The 18,371-nt window shown below is 42.9% G+C and overlaps 1 protein-coding gene across 3 annotated transcripts in view; it reads right to left on the reverse strand.

The window, feature by feature from the left end:
* Positions 1-3,115: 3,115 nt before the first annotated feature.
* The window catches only part of nbr1a (NBR1 autophagy cargo receptor a), a 58,822-nt gene continuing 43,566 nt past the window's right edge, over positions 3,116-18,371 (reverse strand). For all 3 annotated transcript variants that reach the window (XM_078223983.1, XM_078223982.1, XM_078223981.1), the window contains 3 exons: positions 17,245-17,317; positions 15,028-15,127; positions 3,116-6,595 (listed from right to left, as the gene is read on the reverse strand). In XM_078223983.1, the coding sequence (XP_078080109.1) occupies positions 6,422-6,595; positions 15,028-15,127; positions 17,245-17,317 (347 nt within the window). In that variant the 3' untranslated portion in view covers positions 3,116-6,421. The remainder of the gene's footprint in view (positions 6,596-15,027; positions 15,128-17,244; positions 17,318-18,371) is intronic.

The following is an 18,371-nucleotide window of genomic DNA, read 5'->3' on the forward strand; positions in this document are numbered from 1 at the left end:
GAGACCATCCTGGAGGCGGTGAGGAGAGATGTGATCAGTCTACAGGTGACCAGGACCCTCCAGACAAACTTTGTGATGGCAATCCGTGATCAAAGCCAGAAGTCCAGCCCAAAGACCTGGATTGCTGTGCCTCAAGAATGTCAATAGCTTCGCGAGTGGTCAAGGTCAGTAAACGAGTCACCAAATGCTATATTTTACCAATTGCACCATCAGCCTCATGTTGTTCAATATACCACACCATCACTCACCTACCAATAATCCCAAATCAATCATGACATGCCTCACATTCACAGCCTCATCACACCTTTAGGACTGCTGCAAGCCTCACACCCACATATCAAAGTACGTACACACTGTCGATCATTCAATGATGTGGGGATGCCGGCGTTGGACTGGGGTAAACACAGTAAGTCGTCTCAACACCAGGTTAAAGTCCAACAGGCTTATTTGGTAGCAAAAGCCACTAGCTTTCGCAGCGCTGCTCCTTCGTCAGGTAAGATCAGGTATTGATCATTCAATCACAGAACAGCCACACCTGATGGTGGCACAGGGACCCGGGTTGAATTCCAGCCTTGGTCACTGTCTGTGTGGAGTTTGCACATTCTCCCAGTGTCTGCGTGGGTTTCCCCCGGGTGCTCCGGTTTCCTCCACAGTCCAAAAATGTGCAGGTTAGGTTGATTGGTCATGCTAAATTAACCGTCAGGGGGATTAGCAGGATAAACGTGAGGGGTTATGGGCCTGGGTGGGATTGTGGTCGGTGCAGACTCAATGGGCTGAATGGCCTCCTTCTGCACTGCAGAGATTCTATGATCTCCAAAAACAATTGTACCACATTCACTGAAACACTTCTGTCTCTTTTGCAGGATAAGGTGGCACATAACCATGGGCAGCAATCAAACCTAACCAGTGGGGACACGCACGGCTGCTTGTCCTAAACTTGATGGAGAACACATTGGACTGGCTGAGGCAGAGGCCGAAACCATCAAAGTTGATGGTATCCTTAGGCCCAATACTTCTTCCCACATACCATTCATCCATAATCTCTTCTAGTTTACATGCTGCAGACTTGTACTCTCTCCCCTATTTCCCCGATCATAACTCTACACTTTTGACTTTCTCCTTCCAGGTATCCAAAACTACAACCTAGTGTTGTGGAAGAGCAAGAGAAAAAGCAGGAAGACAATGTAGAAGCACAGTCACTTGATGTCATCAGCTCAGATACTGACCTTATGCGCTTTGGAAGATAGCTTAAAGGCTGGGTCTGCAGTTGGTGAGACACTGAGAACGAGTGGACTGCAGCTAGGGTAGGGGACAAGGGTAGAACAGGTACCAGAGGGGAAGGTCGTGCACAAATTCTGTTGCAGAGGACTCCAACAAGGACTTCAATAGGGTGGCATACAGAAGGGGGCTGATGGGAATGCATTGGCACTCCTACCAGAAAGACAGCGACCAATGTTAATCATAGAATCCTTGAAATACAGGAGGCGGCCACTCAGCCCTGCATCAGCATCAACTCTCCGATAGAGCATCGTACCCAGACACTATTCCCTGTAACTCCACATTTACCTGCTGATCCCCCGAACCTGCACATCTTTGGACACTAAAGGACAACTTACCATGTCCAATCTACCTAACCTGCACATTTTTGGGAGGAAACCTGAGCACCTGGACAAAACGCATGCAGAAAATGGGGAGAATGTGCAAATTCCACACAGTCACCCAAGATCAGAACTGAACCCAAATCCCTGGCACTGAGACAGCAGTGCTCACCACTGTGCCACCATACCTGCCATTAAAGGAGCATAGAGGGATCTAGCATCCACTCAGCACAGAGATTTGCACAGAGTGTGGAGCCCTCCCTTTCCAGTATGCAAGTGGTGGCCAACTCCATTAACACACTTGCCAACCCAGCCATGATGTGTGTGTCTGATTGATGTCTCTGCTTCCACTGAAGCACAAGTAGAAGCCATCCAATGTCTGGTCGCTACACCAGAAACTCAGACTGAAATCATGCAATGTTAGCTTGCTAACACAAACTCTGACTGCTGACATAATTGCTGTGAGTACCAGTGTTCGAAGAGGTTTGGTTGTCACAGCAGTCCACCAATCCGTCTCCCAACAGATTTCGAACATTACTGAGGTGTTGCCCCAGGAATTTGCAGTAGCTCTGTGGAACATTAAACTCAGTGACAAAATTCACTCTGCCATCATTGCCACTTGATCAGTGCCCTTAATGCTGCCAGTCAGCCAGCCCAGGCCACTGCCACCCATGCTGAGATGGTGCAGTCCACAACAGAGCCTTTAGGTAGTCCTGCAAGGGTCACTTGCAGTCTCCCCCACAGAGCCACCAGCCATGCAGCAGTCTTTGGTATAGCATTGCAGAGGAGAACTGAGGCAGGATAGCACATGGAAGGCAGGCACCAGGGGAATGCACGTTGGTGATTAGTTGATGTTTTATACAATATTGTATGGTTTGATTTATAAATTTAGTTCAGAATGTTTATTTTGTGGTTTTTCTTAATTTAACATTGTTAGTAATCTTTATTGCTTGGCAACAAAGGGAAGGAAAGATGTGGGACTATTGGTAAGTGGCGAATTTGGGTTGCTTGTAATATATTGAAGTCAGGTGAGTCGATCAGGGACAAAATTACCAGAAGGGGCAGTGTAGGTTGCTTCCTAGTCTTCCTCCGCCCCCTCCTTAGCTATACAGTTGGTGGCTATACATAGGGAGAAAGGGGAAATCATTGCAGGTCACCTCAAACATTTTCCAGTTTGGAGTGGCCTATAAGCCTGTCTTTACTGCATGGAGAGCAAAGACAACAAAGGCATTCATACATCAACCAAATAAAACTTTTGCTCATTCCTGAAGGACAGTGACAGTAAAATAGACATCATTCACATTTGAAAGAATGTATTACCTTGAAAATAATTGTCTAGAAGCTTCACATTTTTCTTAGCAGTCATGGACCAGTATCACATCCATGCTGAATGACAAACTCAGATGAAAGCCCAGAATGCCCTTAAATGCCCGACGCAAAATCACTGCAATTTTGACTGTTTTGGGTTATTACAAATGCTGAAATGAGAGAATTGCTAACGAGACCTCATTTTATTTAAACAATATTTTTTATTGATTCATGTATCTAGGAATCAAACTTCATTTACATCACATTTTAAAAGGACAGAAAAATACAGATCTGTAAAGAATGTTGAGCAATATATGCAAGTCTATACTCCTAAAATTGGTTTTAAAACAATTACATGCAAACATAGACAATGTGCAAATGAAGCCATCAGAAGTTACTGAAGCATTAATTTTTTAATCTTAATATACTGCAAATTTTGTGATAAATTATGTGCAAAAAATGATTCATGGATGTGATAAGATGGATGAGCTGCAGAAATGGTTTAATGGTTTCTATGTATGGCATATCTATTATGTTCTTGAACATGGAAATGTATTTTAGCTTCCAGTTTTTATTTTTTAAAAAAGACTTTTCCTTTGATTCCTAGTCCCATTATGTAAGGTTAACAGCCACAAATGGTATCAAGGAAAAACCTGGGTGAATGCAAGTGTGCACCCATCATTTAGTCCATTCTAAATAAGTGAAGTCGAGCTGTGAAAATGTGTAAAACACTTGTGTATAACTTGACGACCAGGGAATCCCTATGCAGTCTTAGATCTATCAATAAGCATTTCAGTTTTAGATCCTGTTATATTGATGATAGCTTGAATACTTTACTGTTACGGTAAACTGTTAGCATAATTGTGTTTTTTCAAAAAAAGGTACAAGATGCCATGTTTTAAACTATTATAGCGTGACAGAAGTTATTCTGCAAGTCATGTCATAAGGCTAAAATATGTTTACGAAAAAACACCAACTTTTTCTTGCATTCTATAGCTTACTTCGTACCAATTTCAAGAGTTTGAGGTTAGGATCACAATTATTTGAAATAGAAACACTTAGGTACATCATCATGCTCATGACGTTTAAAAACTTGGGGCAATGTGGAAAATTGTAGAACATAAATATAACAAAATTACAGGAGATCCATCTTAGCCATAGAACATAATGTACGGCAGCACTAACTGACTGAACGGACAACTTCAATAGCAGCTAAAGTGGAAATTCCTATGGTCACCACACTTACTTTTGAGCATTAGAAGATATCCATAAACCAAGAAAAGTCCACCAATACAGTAAATATTGCTGCAGTCTCCACATCAAAGCCTTATTTATGTTTAGAAATGGCAAATCTCCTGATGTTTTCCTTATCTGGGCAGCAAAATAGTTAAAATTGATGGTTAAAAGTATTTATCAAATTCAGGATGTGGATTTCTGTAGCAAATTCATAAATGTAATGCTCATCATAAAAGGTGGCTCTGAAAACTTTCATTGCAGTCATTTTCCAGGTGAACGTAAACTGTATTCACGAATAGGTTTACCAGATTTTCTTTGTTTTATCACTAATGACCTGCTGTCGAAGTAAAGGTCCAATAGTGAGTTGCTTCTTTGCCCAAAATATTTTACCAAGAAAGCTGGCCTTTTATATTGCCAACATGTTAACCGCTTGTTTAATTTTCTTTAAAATAACCAATATTTATTTTTGCAGCTACTCAAAGCACAGGGTTTCCTTGAAAACTGATTAGTAACCAATTAATTCAGCTTGTATTAATTCAAAAACATGAAAAATCCATCATTATACCACAAACTAGATTCATTATTTTAGACTATGAATGAATCCAGCAACAGCTGTCCTCGTCATAAATGTCTAAATCACTAACATATCAATTCAATGTGGAAACTAACAGGCTGAGCTGACCAACTTTTGCTCTTGATAGGCGAGGGGTAAAGGGAGAGAGCAGTGCCATTTTAAAATCAAATGAAGATTCTAGAGTTATTCAATGTATTCTTTCTTCAGTGAAAGAACAGTTGGCATTGCATTCCTAACCAAGCGTTTATATCTTTGGGTATGTGTTTAGGAGTTAACTATATCTACATTACATTTTTAAAACTACCAAAACTGTTTGAGGAATCTTCAGCAAAATTCTTAAAATCTCAACCATCGATTGACTGAAGTTTTCAGACATTTAAATCAACATTTTTTTAGACAAAGAAAAAAAAAGGTTTGCTTCCTTGGGTGGGGAATATTATAATAATTGTGTGAATGGCAACACATGCAAAAGCTGGCTCCTACAAATCTGGAATTTGAATCAATACGCAAGGATCAATCTACCTCAGTCCTAAAAGGGAAAAGGAAAACGAGGCCACCTCATTTCAAAGTCCAAATGAGTGGTTTCAATCCAAACATTGTGTGCTGTTATTAAAACTGGACACGAAAATGGCCAGAATGTTAGACTATATAATGCCAACTCTGCCATACAGCCAAGACTAATCTACTGAAAACATCCACTCAACACCAGATCTTTAGAAGCATATATAGGTTGGCAACTAATGCTACAATGATCATTTCAAAATACACAACTTCCACATATTGGAACGACTGGAAGGAAACATAAATAAAGATTAAAATATAATGTTTCACCTACTCCACCAGAACAGAATTGTATTTCAAATTAAGCTTTTCCTACTGTCATTTGATAAATGTTTTAAAACAACGGTCTGATTATGACATTTTCAATTTTGTTCTACGCATATTGTCTCTCACACACAACTTTCCATAACTCAAAATATTGTCTTAAACTAAAGGCTATGGCAAATGGCTATTATTGTTAATGCAGGTTAAATATTTGAATTTTGTAGCAAATTTTAAAAGATGATGAAATACAGAAATCGGCTTACACTACTACAAAATGTATGAGCTAAAATGAAGTTTCAATTGTATCTGTCTGAATGGATACACTATGCTAACAGAATGTTCTTCCCTGGAAGAGTCACAATAAAAGAAACATGTTCATGACAGAGGGTCCCTGGAGCACAGTGGGTCCCTAAAGCACACTCATTGCATTGATACAGGTTCGCTGTAGTATTAATTATATCCAGAATCCTACTGTGCATGGAATATTGCTTTCAAAACTAATTAGACACGTTTAATGTATTGAGTGTAGTGTAACTTGAAGATATCAGCATCAACGTGAAATAATTTTCCAAAAATAATCAAACAGACTCAAAGACCGATAGACACATCTTGAGCTGTGTTTCTTCTGGTTTTAACTTTATAAAAACCCACACACTTAAAAAGTGAAATGTGGATTAATATGGAATAGAGAGAAAGCAAGCGCATTCTTTTCTCAATCGTAAATGAACTCAGTGTTAATGCAACGGAGCACATTGCTGAAAATGAATTCTCAGGATATTGATATAGTCATGTGGATATTATCCTTGATTACTGCTAATTGTGCACAAAAATGTGGCAGCTCCATGTTAGCCAAGTGGCGGTCCATGTATCCAGTGTTTATTCAGTGGCGGTTAGCATACCAGTCATTCTCATTGATGTGGAGAAGTTCAGTGACAACGTCAATGAGATTGTTGCTGTGTTTTTTGAGCAGTTTCATATTTAGCTGTTTGTCACAAAATCCCATTTCAAAAAGAATATCCATCATGGATGCCGTTTGATTCTCTGTTGCTTCAGCCTATGGAGAGGGAAACACACGACAAGTTGAGTTCAGGAAGGCATTTTTCTAATTTACCAGCTGCTGGAAGACATTCTTTAACAGCAGCCTTGAGCTTAGGATACATTTAGAACATAGAACATAGAACAGTACAGCACAGAACAGGCCCTTCGGCCCACGATGTTGTGCCGAGCTTTATCTGAAACCAAGATCAAGCTATCCCACTCCCTATCATCCTGGTGTGCTCCATGTGCCTATCCAATAACCGCTTAAATGTTTCTAAAGTGTCTGACTCCACTATCACTGCAGGCAGTCCATTCCACACCCCAACCACTCTCTGCGTAAAGAACCTACCTCTGATATCCGTCCTGTATCTCCCACCACGAACCCTATAGTTATGCCCCCTTGTAATAGCTCCATCCACCCGAGGAAATAGTCTTTGAACGTTCACTCTATCTATCCCCTTCATCATTTTATACACCTCTATTAAGTCTCCCCTCAGCCTCCTCCGCTCCAGAGAGAACAGCCCTAGCTCCCTCAACCTTTCCTCATATGACCTACCCTCCAAACCAGGCAGCATCCTGGTAAATCTCCTCTGCACTCTTTCCAGCGCTTCCACATCCTTCTTATAGTGAGGTGACCAGAACTGCACACAATATTCCAAATGTGGTCTCACCAAGGTCCTGTACAGTTGCAGCATAACCCCATGGCTCTTAAACTCCAACCCCCTGTTAATAAAAGCTAACACACTATAGGCCTTCTTCACAGCTCTATCCACTTGACTGGCAACCTTTAGAGATCTGTGGATATGGACCCCAAGATCTCTCTGTTCCTCCACAGTCTTCAGAACCCTACCTTTGACCCTGTAATCCACATTTAAATTAGTCCTACCAAAATGAATCACCTCACATTTATCAGGGTTAAACTCCATTTGCCATTTTTCAGCCCAGCTTTGCATCCTATCTATGTCTCTTTGCAGCCTACAACAGCCCTCCACCTCATCCACTACTCCACCAATCTTGGTGTCATCAGCAAATTTACTGATCCACCCTTCAGCCCCCTCCTCTAAGTCATTAATAAAAATCACAAAGAGCAGAGGACCAAGCACTGATCCCTGCGGCACACCGCTAGCAACCTGCCTCCAATCCGAAAATTTTCCATCGACCACCACCCTCTGTCTTCGGTCAGACAGCCAGTTACCTATCCAATCGGCCAACTTTCCCTCTATCCCACACCTCCTCACTTTCATCATAAGCCGACCATGGGGGACCTTATCAAACGCCTTACTAAAATCCATGTATATGACATCAACTGCCCTACCTTCATCAACACACTTAGTTACCTCCTCAAAAAATTCTATCAAATTTGTGAGGCACGACTTGCCCTTCACGAATCCGTGCTGACTATCTCGGATTAATCCGCATCTTTCTAAATGGTCGTAAATCCCATCCCTAAGGACCCTTTCCATCAATTTACCAACCACCGAAGTAAGACTAACCGGTCTATAATTACCAGGGTCATTTCTATTCCCTTTCTTAAACAGAGGAACAACATTCGCCATTCTCCAGTCCTCTGGCACCATCCCCGTGGACAGCGAGGACCCAAAGATCAACGCCAAAGGCTCTGCAATCTCATCCCTTGCCTCCCACAGAATCCTAGGATACATTTCATCAGGCCCAGGGGACTTATCGACCTTCAGTTTATTCAAAACTGCCAAGACATCCTCCCTCCGAACATCTATTTCCTCCAGCCTATTAGCCTGTAACACCTTCTCTTCCTCAAAAACATGGCCCCTCTCCTTGGTGAACACTGAAGAAAAGTATTCATTCATCACCTCGCCTATCTCTACTGACTCCATACACAAGTTCCCACTACTGTCCTTGACCGGCCCTAACCTCACCGTGGTCATTCTTTTATTCCTCACATAAGAGTAAAAAGCCTTGGGGTTTTCCTTGATCCGACCCGCCAAGGACTTCTCATGTCCCCTCCTAGCTCTCCTAAGCCCCTTTTTCAGCTCATTCCTTGCTAACTTGTAACCCTCAATCGAGCCATCTGAACCTTGTTTCCTCATCCCTACATAAGCTTCCCTCTTCCTTTTCACAAGACATTCCACCTCTTTTGTGAACCATGGTTCTCTCACTCGGCCATTTCCTCCCTGCCTGACAGGAACATACCTATCAAGGACATCCAGTATTTGTTCCTTGAAAAAGTTCCACTTTTCATTAGTTCCTTTCTCTGACAGTTTCTGTTCCCAACTTATGCCCCCTAATTCTTGCCTAATCGCATCATAATTACCCCTCCCCCAATTGTAAACCTTGCCCTGCCGTACGGCCCTATCCCTCTCCATTGCAATTACAAAAGACACCGAATTGTGGTCACTATCTCCAAATTGCTCTCCCACAACCAAATCTAACACTTGGCCCGGTTCATTTCCCAGTACCAAATCCAATGTGGCCTCACCTCTAGTCGGCCCATCCACATATTGTGTCAGGAAACCCTCCCGCACACACTGCACAAAAACTGCCCCATCCAAACTATTTGACCTACAAAGGTTCCAATCAATATTTGGAAAGTTAAAGTCCCCCATGACAACTACCCTGTGACCCCCACACATATCCATAATCTGCTTAGCAATTTCTTCCTCCACATCTCTATTACTATTTGGGGGCCTATAGTAAACTCCTAGCAACATGACCGCTCCTTTCCTATTTCTAACTTCAGCCCATATTACCTCAGTGTGCAGATCCCCCACGAAGTGCCTTTCCGCAGCCGTTAAACTATCCTTGATTAACAATGCCACTCCTCCACCTCTTTTACCAGCTTCCCTACACTTAGTGAAACATCTATACCCCGGAACGTCCAACAACCATTCCTGTCCTTGTTCTACCCACGTCTCCGTAATGGCCACAACATCATAGTCCCAAGTACCAATCCACGCCCCAAGTTCATCTACCTTGTTCCGGATGCTCCTTGCATTGAAGTAGACACACTTCAACCCACCTTCCTGTCTACCAGTACCCACCCTTGACCCTGATACCTTCCCCAATACCTCACCACCCTCACTGACTTCTGGACTACAACTCCCTTTCCCACTCCCCTGACAAATTAGTTTAAACCCCCCTGAAGAGCCGTAACAAATTTCCCTCCGAAGATATTGGTGCCCCTCTGGTTCAGGTGCACCCCGTCCTGTCTGTACAGGTCCCACCTTCCCCAGAACGTGTTCCAATTATCCACGTATCTGAAACCCTCCCTCCTACACCATCCCTGCAACCACATATTTAACTGCACTCTCTCCCTGTTCCTCAACTCGCTATCACGTGGTACCGGCAACGTACCAGAGATGACCACATGTTTCATCTTGGCTCTCAGCTTCCAGCCCAGCTCCAGAAATTCCTGCTTTAAATCCCCGTCCCTTCTCTTACCTATGTCATTGGTACCAATGTGCACCACGACTTGTGACTGTTTCCCCTCCCCCTTCAGAATCTGGAAAACACGGTCTGAGACATCACGGACCTTGGCATCCGGTAGGCAACATACCATCCGTGAGTCTCTTTTGCTGCCACAGAACCTCCTATCTATCCCTCTAACTAACGAGTCCCCAATAACTATCGCCCTCCCGCTCTCCCCCTTTCCCTCCCGAGCCACAGAGACACAGTGCTGGAGATCCTCTCACTGCGGCTCCCCACTGGTATGTCATCCCCCTCAACCGTATCCAAAGCGGAATACTTGTTGCTAAGGGGAACGACCACCGGGGACCCCTGCACGGACTGCTTCCTCCCAGCCCCTCTCACCGTCACCCATCTGTTTTCAATCCTCGGAGTAACTGTATTCCTAAAGCTTGTGTCTATGGCCATCTCTGCGTCCCTGATGATCCTAAGTTCATCCAACTCCAGCTCCAGTTCCCTAACACGGTTTTGGAGGAGCTGCAGATGGGTGCACTTCCCACAGGTGTAATCAGTAGGGACACTGTCGTCGTCCCTCACCTCAAACATAGTGCAAGAGGAACATTGCACTGCCTGCACACCCATCCCCTCTAGATACCTTGCCAGTACCAGATAGAAAGTGCAAAAATGAATTTAAACTCACCTCTGCTCGCCCTTTCAGCCTAAGCCCTGTGAGCCAAAGTCTTATAGCTCACACTCTGCTTCCCACACACTCAAGCCCTGTGAGCCAAAGTCTTATAGCTCACACTCTGCTTCCCACACACTCCACTGCCCGCTCCCGACGCTGCCCGCTGTATACTGCAGCCTACCTTTTATACTTCACGCGCTTAAAAAACCCTTCCCAGACTCCTTTGCTGCCCACTTCTAGTTTTCACTTTAAACTTGAAAAACTGCTGTTAAAGTAAAGGCCAAAAAAATACACACACTAGCTGACTAATTAAGTAAATAAACAATTCAATTAATCCAATTAATCTCTCACCAGCACTGCTGCCTTCAATCACCCCTCTCAGCTTGCTCCAGTGGATCAATGAGGGGGAACCTCCCAGGTAACTGACTTTTAAAGTTAAAATAAAAACCCTTCCCAGACTCCTTTGCTGCCCACTTCTAGTTTTCACTTTAAACTTGAAAAACTGCTGTTAAAGTAAAGGCCAAAAAAATACACACACTAGCTGCTTTTCTGATTATTAACATATACCCTCTAGATAAATCAGTAATGTCCAATCATATATTGAAGATCTACATCAGCTCAACCTTTATTAAAGTGTCTGTTCATAATTGGGATTATTCGTTCATGGGATGTGAGCGTTGCTGGCAGATTAGCATTTATTGTTCACCTCCAATTGTCCTCAACAAAGTGGGAGTGAGCTGCCTTCTTGAATCTTTGCAATCCAAATTCATTGGTCAAGTTTCCCTATTCAGTAATGGTAGCAAACGTTTAATCCATCCACCCCCTCCACACCCGGCCACTTTGTAAATACTTCATTTGAACCCTTTGCATTTCCTGGTTAAATATTTCTTATTATTGAGTTACTGTTCAATCTGCCAATTTTAATCTCCATTTAATCTGCTCATGGCACTTTATAAACTACCTAAAATAATGTTTCTCCACAAATCAAGCATCCTTGTCCTTAACTTTTCCCTCTCCTTTGCCATTATTCTGGGACAAAATATTTTTGTAGTTAGCCTCCATTTCCTTGAAATGAATAGAGCAGCCCTTCTTTCCACTTCTCCAGAAATCTGATGCCACAATAACAATTTATATTGCGCCTTCAACATAATAACACATTCCAAGACACTTCTCAGGAGTTTTAGAAAATCACACACAACACCAAGCCATGTAGGGAGCTAGTAGGGCAGATGACCAAAAGCTCGGTCAAAATGATCAGTGTTAGAAGAATCTTAAATGAGGATAGCAATGTGCAGAGGCTTCAGGAGAGAATTTCAGAGGTGAGGGCCCAAGCAGCTGAAGGCCTGACTACAAAGTGGAGGAGTGATTGAAACAGTTACTCAAGGAAGCCAGAATTGGAGTGCAGTGGTCTGGGGAGATAAGCTTTCTAAAATAGGGAGACCAAATTGCATGTGGTACTTTGGGTGTGGCTCATGTTAGAAACCACAGCCCTAGTTAAACCCTTGACATTGTTTATTTTCCTGACTGTATATCAATTGTTTTGTCAATCTGTTCACTAAAATCAAAGATCCACTACCCATTATTTTGTGATCTACATCACCATTCTTGTGCTGAATCACACAAGTTACACTTTTTCATATGAAATTGCATCCGTTTCTTCATCATTCGCAGATGGAGCCTCTCTAGATATGCTCAATTTGTGCACATTGGGGTGGCATGGTGGCACAATGGTTAGCACTGCTGCCTCACAGCGCTAGGGACCCAGGTTCAATTCCCTGGCTTGGGTCACTATCTGTGCAGAGTCTGCATGGGTTTCTTCCAGGTGCTCTGGTTTCTTCCCACAGACCAAAAAGACGTGCTGGTTAGGTGTATTGGCTATGCTAAATTCTCCCTCAGGTGTACCCAAACAGGTGCCAGAGTGTGGAGACTAGGGGATTTTCAGAGTAACTTCATTGCAGTGTTAATGTAAGCCCACTTGTGGCACTAATAAATAAACTTAAACATTAATCAAATCATTTGTCACCACCCCCATTTGGTGTATTATGACAAAATTCAATCCTCATTCCTAAAAATATGAGATTCAAACATCAAACCCCAAAACTCAACTACCTCCTTCAGGATAATTTCCCAGTATTCTAGCCATCTACCAAAAGAACGCCTGGCCATCTATTCCAGATGTCTGAACATTGTTCTACAAAATAAATTGCTGCATAGTGTCAATTGCAGTCAGAGACATTTGCAATGTTTATAACCTGATTTTGCAACTAATCCATACTCCATTCTTGGAGAATACACAGTGGATAAAGAGAGCAATAGGATCAAACACTTATCTGTCAAAATAATACAAATCATTTAAGAGATAAGCAAGCCAGTGCTATTTTTGGATTAGTATTTAGCAACCGATAATTACCAACATGGACAAATTATACTATCTACTTGCCCAATTTAAGCAAAAATCTGAATCAGCTGAATCATGACAACCATAAAGAAGCAACTGCAAACTATTCTTCACCTCTTCTTTATCAGTCTCTCCCACCCGTGCTTATCATATTCTGCCTAAAGTATGCATGTGAGCAGCTCTCTGGCTTCTGCTGTTCATTAGCTGACTAATACTAAGTTTATAACAACGGTCCAAGATAAACACGCAAATCAATTCCATAAATGGAACTGCATGGTTCTGGACAATTCCCTCAAAGGGCAGGTCAGAATTAAAAATCTGTAGGACAGAGAAAATTGCAGAAGCAAATATATATTCCCACAAGCTGCAGGGCACTGCATTAATATATCATTCACAATTAATAAACAGAAAATACTAATCCAACTATAAGCATTACATGGTTAAAACAACATTGCTCATCAGAAAGGAATTGAATTTCTTATTAACAAAGAAGACAAACAGAAAATGCTGGAAAATCTCAGGAGGTCTGGCAGCATCTGTGGAGAGAGAGAACAGAACCAACTTTGAGTCTGGATGACTCTTCATAAAAGCGAAGCATTAACTGGGAAAACTCAGCTACAAATAGCTGCAATTTTAAAGATCTACTTGCAGCAAAGAACAAAACAGCACAGGAACAGGCCCTTCGGCCCTCCAAGCCCGTGCCGCTCCCTGGTCCAAACTAGACCATTCTTTTGTATCCCTCCATTCCCACTCCGTTCATATGGCTATCTCGATAAGTCTTAAACGTTCCCAGTGTGTCCGCCTGCACCACCTTACCTGGCAGCGCATTCCAGGCCCCCACCACCCTCTGTGTAAAATATGTCCTTCTGATATCCGTGTTAAACCTTCCCCCCTTCACCTTGAACCTATGACCCCTCGTGAACGTCACCACCGACCTGGGGAAAAGCTTCCCACCATTCACCCTATCTATGCCTTTCATAATTTTATACACCTCTATTAAGTCTCCCCTCATCCTCCGATTTCCAGGGAGAACAACCCCAGTTTACCCAATCTCTCCTCATAACTCAGCCCCTCCATACCAGGCAACATCCTGGTAAACCTCCTCTGTACTCTCTACAAAGCCTCCACGTCCTTCTGGTAGTGTGGCGACCAGAACTGGACGCAGTATTCCAAATGCGGCCGAACCAACGTTCTATACATCTGCAACATCAGACCCCAACTTTTATACTCTATGCCCCGTCCTATAAAGGCAAGCATGCCATATGCCTTCTTCACCACCTTCTCCACCTGTCACGTCACCTTCAAGGATCTGTGGACTTGCACACCCAGGTCCCTCTGCGTATCTACACCCTTTATGGTTCTGCCATTTATCGTATAGCTCCTCCCTACATTATTTCTACCAAAATGCATCACTTCGCATTTATCAGGATTGAACTCCATCTGCCATTTCTTTGCCCAAATTTCCAGCCCATCTATATCCTTCTCTGGCTTCTGACAATGCTCCTCACTATCTGCAAGTCCTGCCAATTTTGTGTCGTCCGCAAACTTACTGATCACCCCAGTTACACCTTCTTCCAGATCGTTTATATAAATCACAAACAGCAGAGGTCCCAATACAGAGCCCTGCGGAACACCACTAGTCACAGGCCTCCAGCCAGAAAAAGACCCTTCCACTACCACCCTCTGTCTTCTGTGACCAAGCCAGTTCGCCACCCATCTAGCCACCTCCCCCTTTATCCCATGAGATCCAACTTTTTTTACCAGCCTACCATGAGGGACTTTGTCAAACGCTTTACTAAAGTCCATATAGATGACATCCACGGCCCTTCCCTCGTCAACCATTCTAACCAGCACTGCTCTACAAGTAGAAATGGACGCTAGTCACTGTCATATGAGCACAATAATCACATCAACTGTAAAGGCATTAAAAATCTTGTGAACTGTGTCCAAATAGTTTTATTTAAAGAAAACTTTAAAAAAATACCTGTGTCACACTGGTGTCCCCTGAAAAAAGAGCCTTATAAGCAGAGGCTGCCACAGACAGGGCTCCCTTCACCAGCTCACCAGCAATGCCACTATGGTGTCTACAAAGAAATTAAAAAAATTAGAACACAGTTTGTAAGGACAATGCTGATTAGTTCTGCTCACCAAGTTTAAGCTGGGGTTTTTAAAAAGAGCTACTCTGAAATATAGGAAGAAAGCACATGTTCTCTTCTCAAAGTTTTTGTTCCTTTCTCCTGGATGCAGAATCCTGGCAGACACCACAGAATCACCAAGTGCAGAAGGAGGCCATTTGACCCATCATGTCTACATCGACTCTCCAAATGAGCAATTCAGTTAGCACCATTCTCCCACTTTCTCCCCAGGGGCTCCCACACATTTCCTTTTCTTTCTTCCTCACTATATCCCTGATGATTTTCAATCCCCCTATTAAATCTCCTCTTTTCTCCAAGAAAAACTGTCCCAACTTCAATTCATCTTGAAAATTGAAACTCCTTGAACCATTTTTGTGAACTTTTCTGCACCGTATCCAATACCTTTATATCCTTCCTAAACCGGACAGAATACCCCAGCTGTGGGCGAACTAGTGTCTTATTCAAGTTCAAAATAACTGCTCTGCTCTTGTACGCTGTGCCCCTTTTAAGGAAGCTGAGAATACTGAATGCTTAATTCACCGTGCTCTCAACCTACCCTGCCACCATCAATAACTTATTAACACACACACTCCAGTCCCTCTGCTCCTGAACTCTTCAGAACTGGACCCTTTATTTTATATTGTCTCATGTTCTTCCTGCTAAAACTTTACATTTCTCTACATTGAACTCCATCTAAAGTTTATTTATTAGTCACAAGTAGGCTTACATTAACACTAATGCAGTTACTGTGAAAATCTCCTAGTCGCCACACTCCAGCACCTGTTCGGGTACACTGAGGGAGAATTTAGCCTGGCCAATACACCTAACCATGTCTTTCGAACTGTGGGAGGAAACCGAAGCACCCAGAGGAAACCCACGCAGACATGGGGAGAACATGCAAACTCCGCACAGACAGTGACCCCAGCCAAGAATCAAACACAGGTTCCTGGCACTAAGAGGCTGCAGTGCTAACCATTGTGTCACTGTGCCGTCCATGCCACTTGACCACCCAATCCACTGCCTTGTCTATGTCCTTTTGAAGTTCTATACTATCCTCCTCACAGTTCACAATGCTTCCAAGTTTTGTACGGTATGCAAATTTTGAAACTGCACCCTGTCAAGATCTGGGTCATCAATATACATCAGGAAAAGCACAGATCCCAACACTGACCCTGGGGAACCTCACTACAAGCCTTTCTCCAGTATGAAAAAAGATCCATTAACCACTACGGTTTCCTCACTTTGCCAATTTCATCTCCATGTTGCTACTTTCCAATTTATTCCATGAGTCATAACTTTGCTCACCGGTCTGTTGTGCAGCACAGTATCAAATGCCTTTTGGAAGTTCATTGACACATCAACAACATTACCCTCATCAACCCTGCTGTTACCTCTTTAAAAATCACCATCAAGTTCGTTTCCCTTCAGAAATCCATGCTGAACTTCTCTTAATTAACCTGCATTTGTCCAAGCGACTATTAGTTTTGTTCCGAATGATTGGTGGTGGGAAAACTTCCAGAAACAAAGTTAAACTGCCTGGCCTGTAGTTGCTGGACTTAACTTTTTAAAAAATAACAAGAGTGTAACGTTTGCAACCCTCCAGTCCTCTGGCACCACCCGAGTCTCTAAGGTACATCAAAAAGCTGTGGCCAGTGCTTCCACAGTTTCCCCCCTCACATCCTTCAATACTCTTGGATGCATCTCATCCATTTCAAGTGCCTTTTCAGCTTTAAGTACAGACAACCTAACCATTCCCGCTTTAATAATTTTAAACTCTTCTAGTGACTCAATTTCCTCCTCTTTCACCAAGGTCTAGATGGCATCTTCTTCCCTGGTAGAGAGAGATGCAAAGTATTCATTCTGTCTCCATGCATAAATCCATTTTTTGGTCCTAAATTGGCCTCACTTCTCCTTTTATCACCCTTTTCCTATTCATGTGCCTATAAAAGGCATAACAGGCTCCACTCAATTTATGCTTTCTAGTTAGTTGCAAAAGCAAGCAGCTACTATTATATTACACAAGCATATTTTGAATAGAAAGTTTTCCTAGCAAATAGTATTGTCACCTTAAATGCGGGCACTGTCTACTAATCATGGTCTGTGGTGGTTCTGCACACACTACTTCCAAATGTGTAGACACTGAGAACAAAAAGCACAATGATTAAACCATGAGTAAAAGCAAAAGAAAAGGTTTGTTGACTATAATGAAAATAAAAGATTTTCTCCATTGCACCATCAGAAAAGCTGACAGATGGTGGCAGCTTTAACAAATCATGTTATAAACACCAACTGGAAGACTGCATCTTAATTGTACAACCATCCAGGTAGCTTGTCAAAATCCATTTTGGCAACAGTATAATAAATATGCAATGAAAACAAACGCATAGCAATTAAAATCAGAACTGATGGCTGCTCACACCTGGCATTTTTAAAATGCTGATCTGGGTAAATTCACCATTTTTGCGGGGGGGGGGGGGGGGGATGATTCTTTGCCAACTGCTTTAGGTGCTAACTAGCCTCTGAACTAGCCAAGTTGGCTTCTGAAGTTGAAATGCCAGTTTAGCCAACTTGGTAAAAGAATAAAAAAAGCTTGCCCTGGACAGCCATCCAGAGATAGTTAGTATCACAGAATCCCTATAGTGCAGGAGGCCGCCATTCGGCCCATCGAGTCTGCACCAACAACAATCCCACCCAGGCCCTATCCTCATCACCCCACATATTTGCCCTGCTGATCCCTCTAACCCACACATCCCGGGACACTAAGGGGCAATTTAGCATGGCCAATGCAACTAACCAACACGTCTTTTGGACTGTGGGAGGAAACCCATACAGACACGGAAAACATGCAAACTCCACACAGACAGTGATCCATACCGTTAGGCAGGTGACCACCTTTTAAGTTGCCTGCTAGCGCTCATTATGAAGGCTGAACAACATTTCAGTGGATAGTGCATGACCTAAAGCCCTCTCCCAACAGCTACTAGATACTAAAAAGAGTAAATGTTGAACTAATTGACCCTATTGACGCAATGAAAAATAAAAGTCATTGGCTTGGGGTCCCCAATGGTCTGAAAGGAAGATGATGAGGAGGCCAGGCACAGCAGTACCAGCTGTTGGAGGAGAGAGGGACAGGAGGAACAGGGGGCTCTTCTGCACCTCATCAACCAAGAGCTCCAATGCTGCATCTGAGAAC

This window comes from Mustelus asterias, chromosome 11, assembly GCF_964213995.1.
Source record: "Mustelus asterias chromosome 11, sMusAst1.hap1.1, whole genome shotgun sequence".
NCBI classification, from domain to species: domain Eukaryota; kingdom Metazoa; phylum Chordata; class Chondrichthyes; order Carcharhiniformes; family Triakidae; genus Mustelus; species Mustelus asterias.